Source organism: Notolepis coatsorum (assembly GCF_963971535.1).
Source record: "Notolepis coatsorum genome assembly, chromosome: 6".
Classification (NCBI taxonomy): domain Eukaryota; kingdom Metazoa; phylum Chordata; class Actinopteri; order Aulopiformes; family Paralepididae; genus Notolepis; species Notolepis coatsorum.
Genome location: NC_140170.1, coordinates 83,744,019 through 83,760,538, shown reverse-complemented (window position 1 = coordinate 83,760,538; position 16,520 = coordinate 83,744,019). Strand labels below are relative to the sequence as shown.

Below are 16,520 nucleotides of genomic sequence, written 5' to 3'. Positions count from 1 at the left end.
ATATGTGTGTGTGGTTCGCTACTTCTTGTCCACATTTTCTCCAACATGGTTTCTGTGCTGGTGTGTAATTGCCCTGTATTTCTGGTGTTATAAAGAATCTAATTATGTTTTTCCACCCAAACTCCATCCATATCCTTGATCCTGTGGTTGATTGTTGTATCTTACATGTGTTATACCATTCCTCCTCTGTTATCTCTATTTCTAACTCTTTCTCCCACTTTTCTTTTACATACAAGGTTGTAATTCCCTTACTGTCCATTATTGCCTGATATAGTGCTGATATAACCCTCCGCTTCCTTCCTTCATATGATTTTACCATTATCCTAATTACCCCATTCTGTTCTTTGTCTCTGTCTTGTTTTATTTCTTTGTTATAGTAATCTCTAATCTGTAAATATCTAAAGTGGTCTCTATTCTCTAGTCCGAATCTTTCTTTTAATTTATGTAGAGTCTGCATCTCCCCTCCTTCTATCATTGTACATAGCATCTTCCCCCCCCCCCCCCCCCCCGTTCCCATCTTTTGAACCCATGGGCCATGGTCGTCTATCCCTGGTTTGAATTTGTTGTCGTGTGTTATCCATCTCAGTATATTGGATTCTTTTTCTAGCTTGTATTTCTTTACTATTGTGTTCCATATGTTTATAGTGAATTTGGTAATTGGGTCTAGTAGTTGTTCCTGTCTTCTGAACAGCTCCCTATCTCCTATTAGTGCCTGCACTTTGAATCCCTCTCTTTTGGTTTCTATATCTTTCCATTTGGCTTCATAATTCACATTGCACCAGCATGCTACTGTCCTAAGCTGTGCTGCATAGTAATAGCCTTCTAAACTGGGTACTGCCATTCCTCCTTTCTCCTTTGGTAGTTGTAGAGTCACATATCTTATCCTTGGTCTCCCCCCCCAAATGAATCTTGATATCTGTCTATCCCATTCCCTGAATTGTTTTTGTGGTATTAATATAGGTAAAGACTGAAATAGGTATAATAACCTTGGTAATATGTCCATCTTAATGATTTCGATCCTTGAGCTGAAATCTAGGGGCATTACTGTCCATCTTTCTAGGTCTCTCTTGATTTTCTGATTCATCTGTGTATAGTTTGCCTCGTATAGCCCCTCCACCCCTCTTGTAATGTTCACCCCTACGTACTTGATCCTGTCCATGTCCCATTTAATTTTGTATTTTTCTTTGATCTCTATCATTGGCGTGTAGTTCAGTGCTAAAGTCTGTGTCTTCGTCACGTTGAGTCTATACCCTGAGTAATATCCATATTCTGTCAGTAAATCCATCAGTGTCGGAAAGCTTATGTCTGGTTGCCTCATATATACTATCACGTCGTCTGCGAACAGTCCCAATTTATGTTCTGTTCCCCTTATCTCCACCCCTTTGATGTCTTTGGTCTGTCTAATTAGTTGAGCCAGTGGTTCGATGAATACATCGAAGAGCGTCTGCGAAAGACAACAACCTTGTCTGGTAGCTCTCTCTAGTTTAATCCGGTCCGTCAGACTACCATTTACCTTAATCCTTGCCGTCGGTTCTTGATATAATGCCCTAATTGTTTTCATAGCGTTTTTTGTCTAATCCAAATTTCTCCAATACTTTATATAGAAATATCCAGCTTACACTGTCGAATGCTTTTTCTGCATCTAGGCTAACTAATACTGCACTTCCTCCTTCCTTTTGTATCTCCTCTACCACCTGCACTGTCTTCCTTATGTTATCCTGTGTCTGCCTTCCTTTAATGAATCCGGTCTGGTCCTCGTCTATAATATCTGTCATAAATGTCTCAAATCTTTTGGATATTATTGATGTATACATCTTGTAATCTACACTAAGTGTGCGAACCATACCATGGTCTTCGGGGGCGCTCATTATATTTTGGGGGGGTGGGGGGTCAGCAGCGCTGCGCGTGCCTCACAGGGAGGACTTTACTGTGACGCTTGCTGACATAGGCTATAGGTATGAGTAACGTTACAGAACCACACATAGTCCACACCACACAGGTTGTCTGCATGCATGATGAAGACGCACATATTGAAATACACATGCTCAGATTAACCCCTCTGATCCAACACTAAAATTCACACACAACAGTCCTATTTACACATAAACACACGGATGAACCAATACCGAACAACAAGTCCACGACCAAACACATCGAGTCTAACATTATTATAGTAGGCAAATGCAACATTATCACACCAGTCAGCAGTGGCACCCTGGTCAGTACCCTGGACGCACCCACACACGAGACAAGCGCAGCTGCGCATGTAACCAACGCACAACAATCATACGATAGACATTTTATAAATGAGCAATAATGATAATAATACAGTTACTGTAATTAGGAAAAGTAGTTCTTACCTTAACATAGAAGCGACCACAAAGGCCTGGGATCAGCTGCCTGCGAGATGCGTCCTCACTTGCTGTTTTAAAGTGGCGCGCTAAAGCAGGGTAGTTATTCCAGACTGCTTTTGTGAGGATTGGTTCTTTCCCCACCACAGGCTTCTTAAGGTACTGTGATGATTGGTCCGTTCCCCGCCACACGCTCCGTTCCTTTAAGGTACTGTGAGGATTCTGTGATGATTGGTCCGTTGCCGAACGCACACTTCTAAGTAAAGTATCAATTACCATCACGCACCTGATGTGTGTTCTAATCAGCGCCCCAGAGGCTTCATATACTCTGACCTTCTGTCATTCGATGCCGGGTCGTTTTGAGTACTACTGTTCTGGAATACAACTGCATATACCTGCTTTTCCCTGTCGCTGTTCCTGGTCTACTTTCTCTCCAGGACCTTTCTGTGGAGAACCGCTGTGGAGAACCTGGTTCCCCGTTTGGAGCTGCGCCTCGTTATCTGCCCGCTTTGCGCGTTGCGCTCTGGTGAGTTTTTGGAAACAGTCCTTTTTGGATTATCAGTTTTTTGTGTGTTTGGTGAACACTGAAGAAATACCGTTTTTGTTTGTACTGGACTCAGCTAATTTGTGTGTTAGGATAACACTGAAGAATTCCGTTTTGTTTTGCACTGGACTCAGCTAATTTGTGTGTTAGAATAACACTGAAGAATACCGTGTTGTTTTTCACTGGACTCAGCTAACTTGTGTGTGGTACACCGAAGATCAAGTCACTTGGGATTAATACTGGACTCAGTCACCTCTCTGCCTCTGTGTGTTCGTTGGGCTGTTTCTGATTTCTCTCTCTCTCCGTTTTCCACCGTGAGTGAAAGCTGGGAGTATCTGCAGAGCCGCTACAACGTCACATGCCAATTCCTCACCACTATCTACTGGGAGTATCTGCAGAGCCGCTACATCGTCACATGCCAGATCCCCGTTTGTTTGATTACTGTACCTCATCCATCTTGTGACTCTGTAAATAAACACGCCCTAGCTTTTGGCTAACTCTGAACTTCCTGTCTGTGCCGTTGCGTTTGAGGTCGGTTACAAACCATAACAGCTTTTACAGTATTAAAATTACTCGCCACCCACCTGATGGTGAAGATCTGCCCAATTCTCCAAATCTGCATGTCACAGAAGTAGTCCCCACAGCAGGTTGTTAGCTTCGCCAGCAGTCAATTAAAAATAGTCTGTGATTGAAGAAGTAGATGCTCCTATCGGCTCCTGCTCAGTCGAGTCGATTGGCTGCTTCGCCTTCTTTGTAAAACCAAAATTGGTTAGAAGGCTTACTTCTTTGATATTACGTTTAACTTTCGACATTATCCTGAATACCTGTATTTTTTTTCTTTTAAAACGGCGGGTGAAGTTTGATTTGTGCCTGCAAGCAGCAGCGCCGCCACGCTCCGAATGGTAAACGCAAGAATAGCATGCATGTTGCCATCTATTACGAGTAGGGTATATCTGCAGTGCCGCAACCCCATAGATTTATGCTATTGTCTATTATGGTGAATTAGTGCGCAAATCATGAATCATACATCAAAATAGCCTAATTTTACGCATTATACACGATGATGACGATATAGAAAATTACAGAAAAATGAGAAATGCATGGCAAAAATTGCATTTATTGTCAGTATTTTAGAGACCCCCCAAAAATTCACAAATCATGTTTTCAGGGGAGCTGATGTCTCATCTAGGGGAGCCATGGCTCCCCTAGCTCCCCCATGGTTTTCACCCTGGACACAGGTCTGAAACTGCTACATAGTTCTCTATCTTTCCCTTCTTTTGGAATTGTAGTAATTATGGCTTCTTTCCATGAAGGTGGCATTGTGCCTTCTTTCATCGTGTGTCTGAATGCTGCTTCTAATATGGGGCTCAGTTCCTGTCTAAATGTTTTGTAGAATTCAGAGGGGAATCCGTCGCTACCCGGTGACTTACTGCTCTTTGCTTTACTGATCGCATTCCCCACTTCTTGTTCTGTAATCTCTGCGTTTAATATTTTGTTCTGTTCCTTCCCTATCGATGGTAGATCTAATTTTCCTAAAAATTTCTCTATCTCCTCTTCTCCTGCCGCTATCGGTTGTGTGTATAGTTTCTTATAGTATTCTTCAAATGTCTTCTCTATTTCAGCTTGTTCTCTTAGTATTTTGTTTGTGTTCGTGTCCCTTATTGTGTTCAGTTTTTGTTGTGTCCTGATTCGTCTAGCTAAAAGTCTGGTCGCTCTCGGTCCTCCTTCATAGTATGTCTGTTTCATGTATCTAGCTTTCTTCTCTATTTCTGTCAGCAGTTCTTTGCTTATCTTTCCTCTAACTTCCTTTACCTCTCTAAGTGTCTTTTGGTTCTTTGAGCTTTGGTTTTCTTTCTCTAATTCTTTCAGTTTCTTTATCAAGTTCTGGTATGTCTCTATTCTGGCCTTCTTGAGTAATGCTGTCTTTGCTATACATTTTCCACGTATTACTACCTTTAGTGCATCCCATAAAATTTTTGGGTCTACCTCTCCATTATAATATTCTTCTCTGTTTCTAATTATGTCTCCTTTTACTTCATTAACCAAACCTTTGTTATTTAATAGTCCTACATTCAGTCTCCAAACTGTATTTCTCCACCTACTTTTAAGATTCACTGTCAGATATATTGCACTATGGTCTGATATGTCCGTCACCCCTATCCTGCAGTCTTCTACCCTGTATCTGTCCCCTGTTGTCATGAGAAAATAGTCTATCCTTGAATATGTTGTGTGTGGATGCGAATAATGTGTGTATTCTGTATCTAGTGTGTGTATTTCTCTCCATATATCCATGATTCCTAATTCTGCCATTTGTATATTCATATATTTGCTAATGTTTGTCCTCCATTTCTTTGTGCTTGTCGTGTCTATGTCATAGTTCAGTACTACATTAAAATCACCTGTACAGATTAGGACCCCTTCCCCTTCCATCGCTATGATATCAAAGATTGTTTCAAATAAATATTTCTCACTTTCTGGTGGAGCATATACATTCACTAGTGTTACTATTTGACCTTCCATTTTCCCCTTGACCATTACATACCTCCCCTCTTTGTCCCTTATTTCCCTGATCATTTCAAACTTCACTGTATTCTTAATTAGTATAGCTACTCCTCTTCTAAGGTTCTGTTTAAAAGAACTATAAAACAGATTCTCATACCCGAATCTCTTCAGCTTTTCATGTTCTTGTGATATTAGATGTGTTTCTTATAAGAAGATAACCTGCGCCTCTTCTTTCTTAAGTTTCATCATCACCTTACTCCTTTTAATCGGATTATTCATACCATTCACATTCAGCGACATCATTTTGATACCCTTAACTTGTGTCATATTTCTTTTCCAAATGTTCTCCCGTTCTACCCATGTCACATAAAATAATATTTGTGGTTGTAGCCACTGCTATCCCTGTCTGATTTACATACATATAACCATAATCAACATTAACTTCAACATTAACACTTGGAACTTCCATGGTAGTTGAGGGATTCAGTCGTCTCCCTCTTTCCCCCGCTGGCGGGTGCAGTAGTGGCTCTCCTAGTGAGAGGGCTCCCCCTAGTGGCTAAGAAATGCGCACTATACATGTCCAGCTCGTTCTCTGTGCGACCTCCGAGCTCCCGGTCATAAGCTCTGCATTAGTCACTTTCATATATCAATATATCTCTTGAATCTCCATCTCCTTTTTTTATTACTTTTGGTATAATTATCTCGTATGTACTTTACCATCTTCTCATTGTATAAGTCCTTTTCATGTTTACCTTTACTTGTATTGTGTGTGTCCCATGTATACCAGTTTAATGTGTATTGTACTTATCCTTCCCTGGATCGCCGTGTCCCCTTTCGTCTCCTCTCTGTTCCCCTTCTCCGTGTCTTTTCGTCTTTCTTCTCAGTTGATCCGCTTTGAATCGGTTCAGATCTCCTTCACCGTCCCGTCCTCCTCTTCTCTTCCTCGTCCCCCGACCCTGGTCCATCTTCTCGCCTCCTCCAACCTCTGCATCAGAGTCGGTCTCTCCTCTTCTCCTCCTGGCACCTTCCATCCTCTCCGGTCCATGTCCCTCGTCGCTTCCCTCGCGTCGCTGCACACCCCTATGCCTTCTTTCCAATGAACCTTCAGCGTGGTCATTGGTGATTGAAATCTGATTCCTTTCTCTTTCGGAGTCTTTTTTATCTGAACATAATAATGACTTGGATTTATATAGCGCTCTTCACTGACCCAGAGCGCTTCACAGAGTCCATTATTCGTTCATACACAGTCATACCGGTGGTGGTAAGCTACAATTGCAGCCAGAGCTGCCCTGAGGCAGACTCACGGAAGCGTGGCGAATAATCAACGCCTACGGCCCCTCCGACCACCACCAACATTCATTCACATGCATACACATTCATACGAGGCAAGTAGGTTAAGTGTCTTGCCCAAAGACACAACGGCAGTGGGATGGACATGGGCTTGAGCGGGATTCGAACCACCAACCCTTCGATCATTGGGCGACCCGCTCTACCCCTGAGCCACGCCGCCCCACGTAGCTCCGACGCTTTACAGCCACCTCTGTTGAATAGTCATGGTCGCAGGTTCTCCGAATGCTCTGCGTGTTAGCTTGGTTAGCTATTGCACTAGCTTGTTGGTTAGCTATTGCGCTAGCTTGTATGCTAGTCTGTATGCTAGCTTGTAGCTCTGCTACCCAGGTGGGCATCTCTGGTCTGTTGCCCTGCGTCATGCTAGCTTGAATTACCTCCTGCGCCACTTCCTTGTGTCGATAACTTTCTCTGAGCTCGTCCTGACCCTTCTTTAATTCTTCCATGAGTCTGTCAATGTCGCTCTGAATGCTCTGCGTGTTATTTTGGTTAGCTATTGCGCTAGCTTGTTGGTTAGCTATTGCGCTAGCTTGTTGGTTAGCTATTGCGCTAGCTTGTATGCTAGTCTGTATGCTAGCTTGTAGCTCCGCTACCCAGGTGGGTATCTCTGGTCTGTCGCCCTGCGTCATGCTAGCTTGAATTACCTCCTGCGCCACCTCCTCATGTCGATAACTTTCCTCCGGTGTTTGTACTTCTTCTGCGGTCCCTTTTCTCTCGCTTTTTCTCGTGTTCATCCTTCCTTTTCTCTTATCCATGAATTGTCACTTTTTATTTTGTTTTAGATAGTTTTACTTCCTTTTTTCGATATCCTTTGACCGGGAGCTCTTTTCTATGGCCGCTTACCCGAACATCTCTAACCGGAAGTCGATACTGCTCTACTTTATTGAGAAACATTAACAACTCTCTTTCAATAAAAAGCAAGTCGAGCAGAGTGGAGAGGCATTTTATTTAGAGAGATTACATTACAAGTAGTGACAGGAATTATGGAAATACCATGATATTACCATCTGTACCCTGGTTTAAAGATTATACCATGGTATTATTTAAGTACAAAAGTGGTACCATGGTGATACATAACATGGCAGTACCATGGTAAATTAATGGCTGGTACCACGGTAAAACAGAATCATCATAATCTTACCATGACACATTTTCATGAGGGGAGAAATGGGACACACACACATATAATTGAAGATGGATAAACAAAAATGTTCTAGTGAAAAGGTCTTGAGGCTCATCTACAGTATGATATCATCTAGCTACTTTCTGGGCTTCTACTGGGGAGGGGAGGTATTTGATCCTTGCAGGGGGAAAAAAGGAGCATGAAGAAAAACTCAACACACTCCAGTGCTATCCTGAAAGGTTTGCTGTCAAGCCCGTCCACCATTCTCTGTGTTCAATCGATGACAGCTGGTTCTCTGTCTGTCTGACGGCACTGAAAGCGGGAACCATGACCGTGCATGTATGCCTCGGTGTAGCTGTCCGTGCGAGACAGTCTGCTGAATACAAAACAGATGCCACATGCCACAAACGCGAACGAACAGAGGAATTTGATCAGGCCTCATTACCAAGAATGAAATGAAGGTATATTTTGTCAGTCGGATATGTATTTCATGACCTCTTTCCTGTATTAAGGGGGAAATGGATTGTAGTGGACTAATGCCTGCCGTTGAGGGGGTGCATTGCGCTTGTCTAAATACATCATATTTACTAGATTTCCCCTCCAGAGCTTGTGCTGTGTGCCTACGTTCTCAGCAGGCTCTTTAAATGAACCTGTCAGAGTGGGTTAAGGACACGAGCGTTCTGACATAGGGGTTAATGTTGGTGATCTCTGAGGGGAACAACACGCACCACGCTAACTAGCTAGTCCACGTCTCTTCTCCTTAGTCCTTGGCTGATGTCTATCTATCGAACAAGGCTTCACTTTACATGCCATCCCCTTAAAAGGGGGAATGTCTCACATTTTTAAGGTTTCGCCCTGGCAGAGTCCGGTTAGTATTTGTGAATATGCACCGCTCTCTCTTAAAGCTAGAGATCAAAGGGAGAACCATCAAATTTGTGATGTCACCCAAGATCTGGGGCTCTGCTCTGTAGACTTTGTAAGGTGCATAAAATGTTTGATTCTCAGACCTGCTGGAACCTTATGTTCCTCTAAGGTGCCTCAGGTCCTCTAATCAGCTTCTCCTGGCTGTTCCCAAGTCCAGGCTGAAGCTTAGGGGGGACCGTGCTTTTGCTGTGGCAGCCCCAAAGCTCTGGAATGAGCTGCCACTGCATGTTAGGCAGGCCCCCACTCTGCAGGTGTTTAAATCACGCCTCAAAACTCGTTTATTTGCTTTGGCTTTTGGTTTTTAAACAGTTAGCCTTTAGAGATACCTGCCTTTTTTACGTGACATATTGTATATGTTTATTGTGTGTTTTTATCTTTTTATCTTTTTGACCTCATTTGGGTGTAAAGAGCTCACACATTCCATGGCCTCACGAAGTCAGAGCCCCATTCATTGTTCTATGGAGCAGCCCCAGATCTTACATCCAGGTGACATCACAAATTGGAGGGTTCTCCCTTTGATTTCTAGCTTTAGGAGGGAGTGGTGCGTGTTCACAAATACTGACTGAACTGTCCCAGGGCACAGGGAGAACATTATGTGAATTCTTAAAATGTGTGACATTCCCCTTTAAGTGCCAAATCCATGATAGTTTTGACTATATCAGCGTGGGACATATATACACATGCATTTAAGTGTTTGATCTCTAGATGGAAAATAAGCTTTCTTGCACCTTTATTAATCCACTGTAAATCAGAATATAGATCTGTTTTACTTTATTAAACGTTTACAGCCACAACATGAAGCGAATACAATTTAGAAACTCACATTTACCTATTAGTCTAGTGTTAATCCTTGTATCAGGAGCTCAATCAATCAAGGAGAGAATGAAAACATGTCATTTCCGGTGGTGAGGTGACCTATTCCTTCACTGATTTGGCCTTTAACATGAAAAGGTCAAGAAGGACAGAGATGTTTGATCAGCTCGACTGAAAAACGGAGGCTCTTCAAGAATGTCAACATCATTCTGGTTACCCGGGGATCAGTCTTCTACTAAGAAACATACTGTATGTATAACCATATGTGGTCTTTAGCATGTAGTAGAACATCTAATAAGATAAGATATCCCTTGGGGAAATATAGGTGTCGTAGCAGCATGGGGAGGGGGAGGGGAGGTACAGGTAGGGGCATGGTAATAGTAGAAGACATAAATAAAGGCAATACAATTATAATAAAGATAAAAATAAGCAGTGTAAACAATATAATGAACTCTGAATATGAGCAAGTAAGCAGTAATCAAAGGTGAAGATGAGGGTCTGTATGCCCTATCAGTTATATTATATGTTACAATAAATATGGTCAATAAACACTTATACAAGTATACAGTATACACAGGTGCAGTATACATAAGGTACCTTAACTGACATGATAAACCATCCGTTATACGCTGTAGTCTGTGCAGTTTAGGTGGTAAGAGTCAGACACACTTATAGTGATCAGACATTCCATAGTATCAAACACACGCAGCACGTAGAACATTGTCTCTACGTCGAGTCGACCACATAACATGTAATAATATGTTAAGTATCACCACATTGGATCGATCGCTCTTGTCATTTCTCATCTGTTGGAATTTTAATTGGATTTAGTACGGTGGTGGCGGCAGCAAGTCCAGAGGGACGTCGTTGTTTCGGGATGCCTCAGCGCATTCAAGGATGCCTGAGGGAAGCGGTCGTTACGCGCAGGTGTCGGCGCTCAAATGGCTACTCAACTCAAAACCACTGGAGCCGGAGCGGAGAGAGAGAAACACGGCTGGAGTTTTAGATCAGATTAGAGTAGATTCAAATGTATTGTCATTATACTGCACAAGTGCAGTACGACGAAAATAAGTTTGCCGTCCAACCAGAGTGCAAATGTAACAGTAAAGTGCAATAGTGATATACAATGTACAGGTGATTAAACTGGGTATACTATATAGATTAGTACTACTGAGTGTAGTGCTAATCAGATGTACTGTATTTACAGAGTTGTAAAATGAATATGTACAGTGATACAGGTATAAAGACAGTATGGTAGTAAGTCATACTGGCCAGCAGCGTAACAATAGTAGGTAAGGGATATGTACCGGTATGTATAGATATAGTACAGATATATAGTATAGATATTTCAGCATGTTTCTTTCACTGTGTGAAACGTTGCGTTTGAACCTAATTGCCACGCATTTTAGAAATTAGGCTTTTTAAAAAGACTGTATCAATCCCTCAGCCAACGAACATTATCACAACACGTAGTGTTAAATCCCAGTTTATCAACCCCCCCCCCCCCCCCCCCCCTCACCTCATTGCACTGATATCACTCCCACAAGCAAATCAATATTTTCATCTCGAGGTTGGGCAAAATAACTTCACGTGGAAAATATCAATAAAGGATTCTAAAGGCTCACTCCAATCTGCCCTGGGGCTCGAGTGTCTGGGCTGAACGGCTCTAACCTGTGAGGAAAAAAATCATGAAACACGTTGCTGTAATCCTTATCTGTGTGTTATTGTTGGCTGCCGTTATCAGCTGGTTATCATAGAGGGATTTGTGGCTCTCGCCGGCTGGCGGCGCGGATGGCTGACGGGGTAGACAGGCGGGTTAAGATGGGATCAGGTGCGGAAGGGGTAGCTGAGGTGCCCCCCCCCCCCCCCCGTCTCCGTCTCCGAGGCCAGTCTTGCCCCACAGGCCCGGGGCGTCTGATGGATGGACGGCAGCGGTGTGCTCGGGTGGATCGCCCTCGGGTCGGCGGCGCATAGATATCTCTTCAGCAAATGTTGACTTGAAGTTTGAAAGATAACCAAACACAAAACTTTTATCGCTGGCAAATAACACACATACGCGCACGCACGCACGCACACACACACACACACACACACACACACACACACACACACACACACACACACACACACACACACACACACACACACACACACACACACACACACACACACACACACACACACACACACACACACACACACACACACACACACACACACACACACACACACACACACACACACACATTTCAACAAACTTTGAAATGTGAACTAGTAACTACAATTCCATAGCTGATCAACCTGCTACTACCGTAAAACACAGTACATAATGGTAGTTATATGACTATATATATGTTATATGTTAACTGCCTGACAATTGGACAACAATCATCATCATCATTCATCATCATTACCATTAAATACCGGATTTGTTAATATGATGCCATTCCATTGGCCTCTCGGTAGCTGGGACCCCACTGATGTACTGTGTCTCTTCTCTCTCTGCCCTCTCAGTAGCTGGGACCCACTGATGCACTGTGTCTCTTCTCTCTCTGCCCTCTCAGTAGCTGGGACCCCACTGATGTACTGTGTCTCTTCTCTCTCTGCCCTCTCAGTAGCTGGGACCCACTGATGTACTGTGTCTCTTCTCTCTCTGCCCTCTCAGTAGCTGGGACCCACTGATGCACTGTGTCTCTTCTCTCTCTGCCCTCTCAGTAGCTGGGACCCCACTGATGTACTGTGTCTCTTCTCTCTCTGCCCTCTCAGTAGCTGGGACCCCACTGATGTACTGTGTCTCTTCTCTCTCTGCCCTCTCAGTAGCTGGGACCCACTGATGCACTGTGTCTCTTCTCTCTCTGCCCTCTCAGTAGCTGGGACCCCACTGATGTACTGTGTCTCTTCTCTCTCTGCCCTCTCAGTAGCTGGGACCCACTGATGTACTGTGTCTCTTCTCTCTCTGCCCTCTCAGTAGCTGGGACCCACTGATGCACTGTGTCTCTTCTCTCTCTGCCCTCTCAGTAGCTGGGACCCCACTGATGTACTGTGTCTCTTCTCTCTCTGCCCTCTCAGTAGCTGGGACCCCACTGATGTACTGTGTCTCTTCTCTCTCTGCCCTCTCAGTAGCTGGGACCCCACTGATGTACTGTGTCTCTTCTCTCTCTGCCCTCTCAGTAGCTGGGACCCCACTGATGTACTGTGTCTCTTCTCTCTCTGCCCTCTCAGTAGCTGGGACCCACTGATGTTGTGTCTCTTCTCTCTCTTCCCTCAGGTGGCCAACCTGCTTCGCCTCTTCCAGATCCCTCAGATCAGCTACGCCTCCACCAGCGCCAAGCTCAGCGACAAGACCCGCTATGACTACTTCGCCCGCACCGTGCCCCCCGACTTCTACCAGGCCAAGGCCATGGCGGAGATCCTGCGCTACTTCAACTGGACCTACGTCTCGACGGTGGCGTCGGAGGGTGACTACGGCGAGACCGGCATCGACGCCTTCCAGCAGGAGGCTCGCACGCGCCAGATTTGCATCGCCACCTCGGTCAAGGTGAGCCGCTCCATGAACCGTCAGGGCTACGAGAACGTGATCCGCTCCCTGCAGCAGAAGTCCAACGCCCGGGTGGTCATCCTCTTCACTCGCAGCGAGGACGCCCGGGAGCTGCTGGTGGCCGCCGCCCGCATGAACGCCACCTTCATCTGGGTGGCCAGCGACGGCTGGGGGGCGCAGGAGAGCGTGGTGAGGGGCAGCGAGACAGCGGCGGACGGAGCCTTCACCATCGAGCTGGCCTCCTATCCCATCAAGGAGTTCGAGGACTACTTCACCAAGCTCACCCCGTACACCAACGTGAGGAACCCGTGGTTCAAGGAGTTCTGGGAGCACCGCTTCGCCTGTAGCCTCCAGGAGCCGGGCTGCAGCGACCGCAGCCTGCGGGACGGGACGTTCGAGCCGGAGTCCAAGATCATGTTCGTGGTGAACGCCGTCTACGCCATGGCGTTCGCCCTGCACAACATGAGGCAGGCGGTGTGCTCCAACACGTCCAAGGTCTGCGACGCCATGAAACCTGGCAACGGCAAGAGGTTCTACAAGGAGTTCATCCTCAAGACCAAGTTTGAAGGTGAGCAAAGCGGTGACAATGAGCACAGACAAAACAAAAAGCATGTAAGAAAAAATGTAAAGGAACACTACCCAAAAAAAGGATTTCCATGACAGAGGAATGTTTAATTGATATTTGTGAACATGAGCAACTGTACTCTCTCTCCCAAAGCCAGAAACCAGAGAAGTAAGAATCAAACGTCTCATCCGGTATAAAGTATAAAGGTATAAAGAGGGACTTTGTGGACCCACAGAATGTTTGTTTTCTTTTTTGTAACCAAATGAGCGTTATTCTAGTTCTCTGTTCTGAAACAAAATAATGTATTCATACTCAGAACATTCCCCTGGGTGCTCTCAGTGTCATCCTTGCCATCTCTTCCAATTCACTGTCTTTGTAGCAGCTTCAGACTTTATACCTGATTTTTTGGATTTGGTAGAGAGTTTACCAATAAGTTGGACTGTCTTAGACCATAGACATAATGTATTGCCTCTTAAAATGGATGTAGTTCCCCTTTAACAAATGGGTTTGTTAGATTTACATGCTACTATTATTATTCAGCTACTACAGGGCTTCCTAAAAAGTAGAAAATGTGATTAAGAATTTCAACATGAATCTTGGTTAAGTGGGCTAATTTGAAACGTGGATTTGAAATGAGCATGGGATTAGATTTAGACTTTCTAATTATTTCCCTTCCTAGAGTTTAAAAGGCTTTGATTATTCAATTTTCAGCAATAAAACATAAATTAGCATGGAAAGAATTAGTCCGCTGAGACTTATCCGATATGCTCTATTCTGAGAGAACGTTTGATGAATAAATACTCTCAGAGGAATTCAAATGGAGAGCAAGTGGATGTCCATTAGAGTTAGAGCTTTCTGTGTTGGCGTTAATGAAGATACCAATCACCAGTCATCGACAAAATGTGTCCTTGCGTTGTTTTTCATATTTTGACAAACCTGTTCTCATGTGTTTTCAAACAGTGTTGACCGTAGCTTAACGTAACCTGTATTTCTGTAATCTGCAATCACCTGTATATTGTATATTACTGTTGCACTTTACTGTTACATTTGCACTCTGGTTGGATGCCAAACTTCTTTTCGTTGTACTGTACTGTGCTGTATAATGACAATACATTTGAATCTAATCTAATCTAATCTCTTCATCCACCAGCTCCATTCAGACCTCCAGACGGAGAGGCCATGGTGCGCTTCGACTCCGCTGGCGACGGCATCGGCCGCTACAACATCTTCCACTACCACAAGGAAGAGGGGAAGTTCGTCTACAGGAAAGTGGGCTACTGGGCCCAGAACCTGACCCTGAACACCAGCATGGTGCCCTGGCACGGCCTGGTGCCGCCCACCTCCCAGTGCAGTGACCCCTGCAGGAAGAACGAGGTGAAGAGCATGCAGCCCGGCGACGTGTGCTGCTGGATCTGCATCCCCTGCCAGCCCTACCAGTACCTCCAGGACGAGTTCACCTGCGCCGACTGCAGCTTCGGCCTGTGGCCCCTGGCCAACCTGACGGGCTGCTACGACCTGCCGGAGGAGTACATCCGCTGGGAGGACGCGTGGGCCGTGGGCCCCGTCACCATCTCCTGCCTGGGCATGCTGTGCACTCTCTCCGTGGTGGGCCTGTTCCTCAAGAACAACAACACCCCCGTGGTGAAGGCGAGCGGGCGCGAGCTCTCCTACATCCTCCTGCTGGGCGTGCTGATGTGCTACAGCATGACCTTCATCTACATCGCCAAGCCGTCCACGGCCGTGTGCACGCTACGCCGGCTGGGCCTGGGCACCTCCTTCGCCGTGTGCTACTCGGCCCTCCTCACCAAGACCAACCGCATCGCCCGCATATTCAGCGGGGTGAAGGACGGGGCCCAGCGGCCGCGGTTCATCAGCCCCGGGTCCCAGGTGGCCATCTGCGGGGCCCTGATCTCCTGCCAGCTGCTGGTGGCCGTGGTCTGGCTGCTGGTGGAGCTGCCCGGCGTGCGGAAGGAGGTGAGCCCCGAGAGGCGGGACGTGGTCACCCTCAAGTGCAACAGCAGAGACTCCAGCATGCTGCTGTCCCTCACCTACAACTGCGTCCTCATCATCCTCTGCACCGTCTACGCCTTCAAGACGCGCAAGTGCCCCGAGAACTTCAACGAGGCCAAGTTCATCGGGTTCACCATGTACACCACCTGCATCATCTGGCTGGCCTTCCAGCCCATCTTCTACGTCACCGCCAGCGACTACAGGGTGAGCCTGAAACCAAGGGCATTTTAAAAGGAGGAAGGGTCGTCTCATCAGAATGCCAGCGTTCTAAGGCTCTGCTTGGTGCCAGACCCAGTTCTATTGAAGCCTGTATTAAGATTCCAAATAGACCAGCTATCTGAGGGAATATAAATCAACCAATATATCAAAGGTTAGCTAGTTAACAATGCAACACATTGCAGATGATTCTGACATCTGAGGTAGTAATAACCTGTGTGAATGACAGTGAAGGTCATACGCGAGGAGATGGCTGATCCCGCTCAACTCAATGACGGCCAAACTGAACATTTCCACACTTGGCATCAATGTGTGTTCACGCGCTACACAGTGGCGTGATGACCCTTCCTTCTTTTAGAGTTTCCTTGCCTGAAATAAGGATGTACAATTGTCATAGATGCGAAGCAAAGTGCCATGCCTGTGAGCCGCCACTAGGGACAGAGTGGCTAACTGTAAGTGACTGACTGACTAAATGAACGAGTAACAAAGTGAGTGAGTGACTGACTGACTAAATTAATGAGTAACAAAGTGAGTGAGTGACTGACTGACTAAATGAATGAGTAACAAAGTGAGTGAGTGACTGACTG

General features: G+C 45.4%; 1 protein-coding gene across 2 annotated transcripts in view; it reads left to right on the top strand.

The window, feature by feature from the left end:
• The window catches only part of grm2b (glutamate receptor, metabotropic 2b), a gene marked incomplete at both ends in the record, with an annotated part of 88,979 nt that overhangs the window by 65,874 nt on the left and 6,585 nt on the right, over window positions 1–16,520 (top strand). For both annotated transcript variants that reach the window (XM_084316345.1, XM_084316346.1), the window contains 2 exons: window positions 12,873–13,710; window positions 14,858–15,921. In XM_084316345.1, coding sequence (XP_084172471.1) covers window positions 12,873–13,710; window positions 14,858–15,921 — 1,902 coding nt within the window. The remainder of the gene's footprint in view (window positions 1–12,872; window positions 13,711–14,857; window positions 15,922–16,520) is intronic.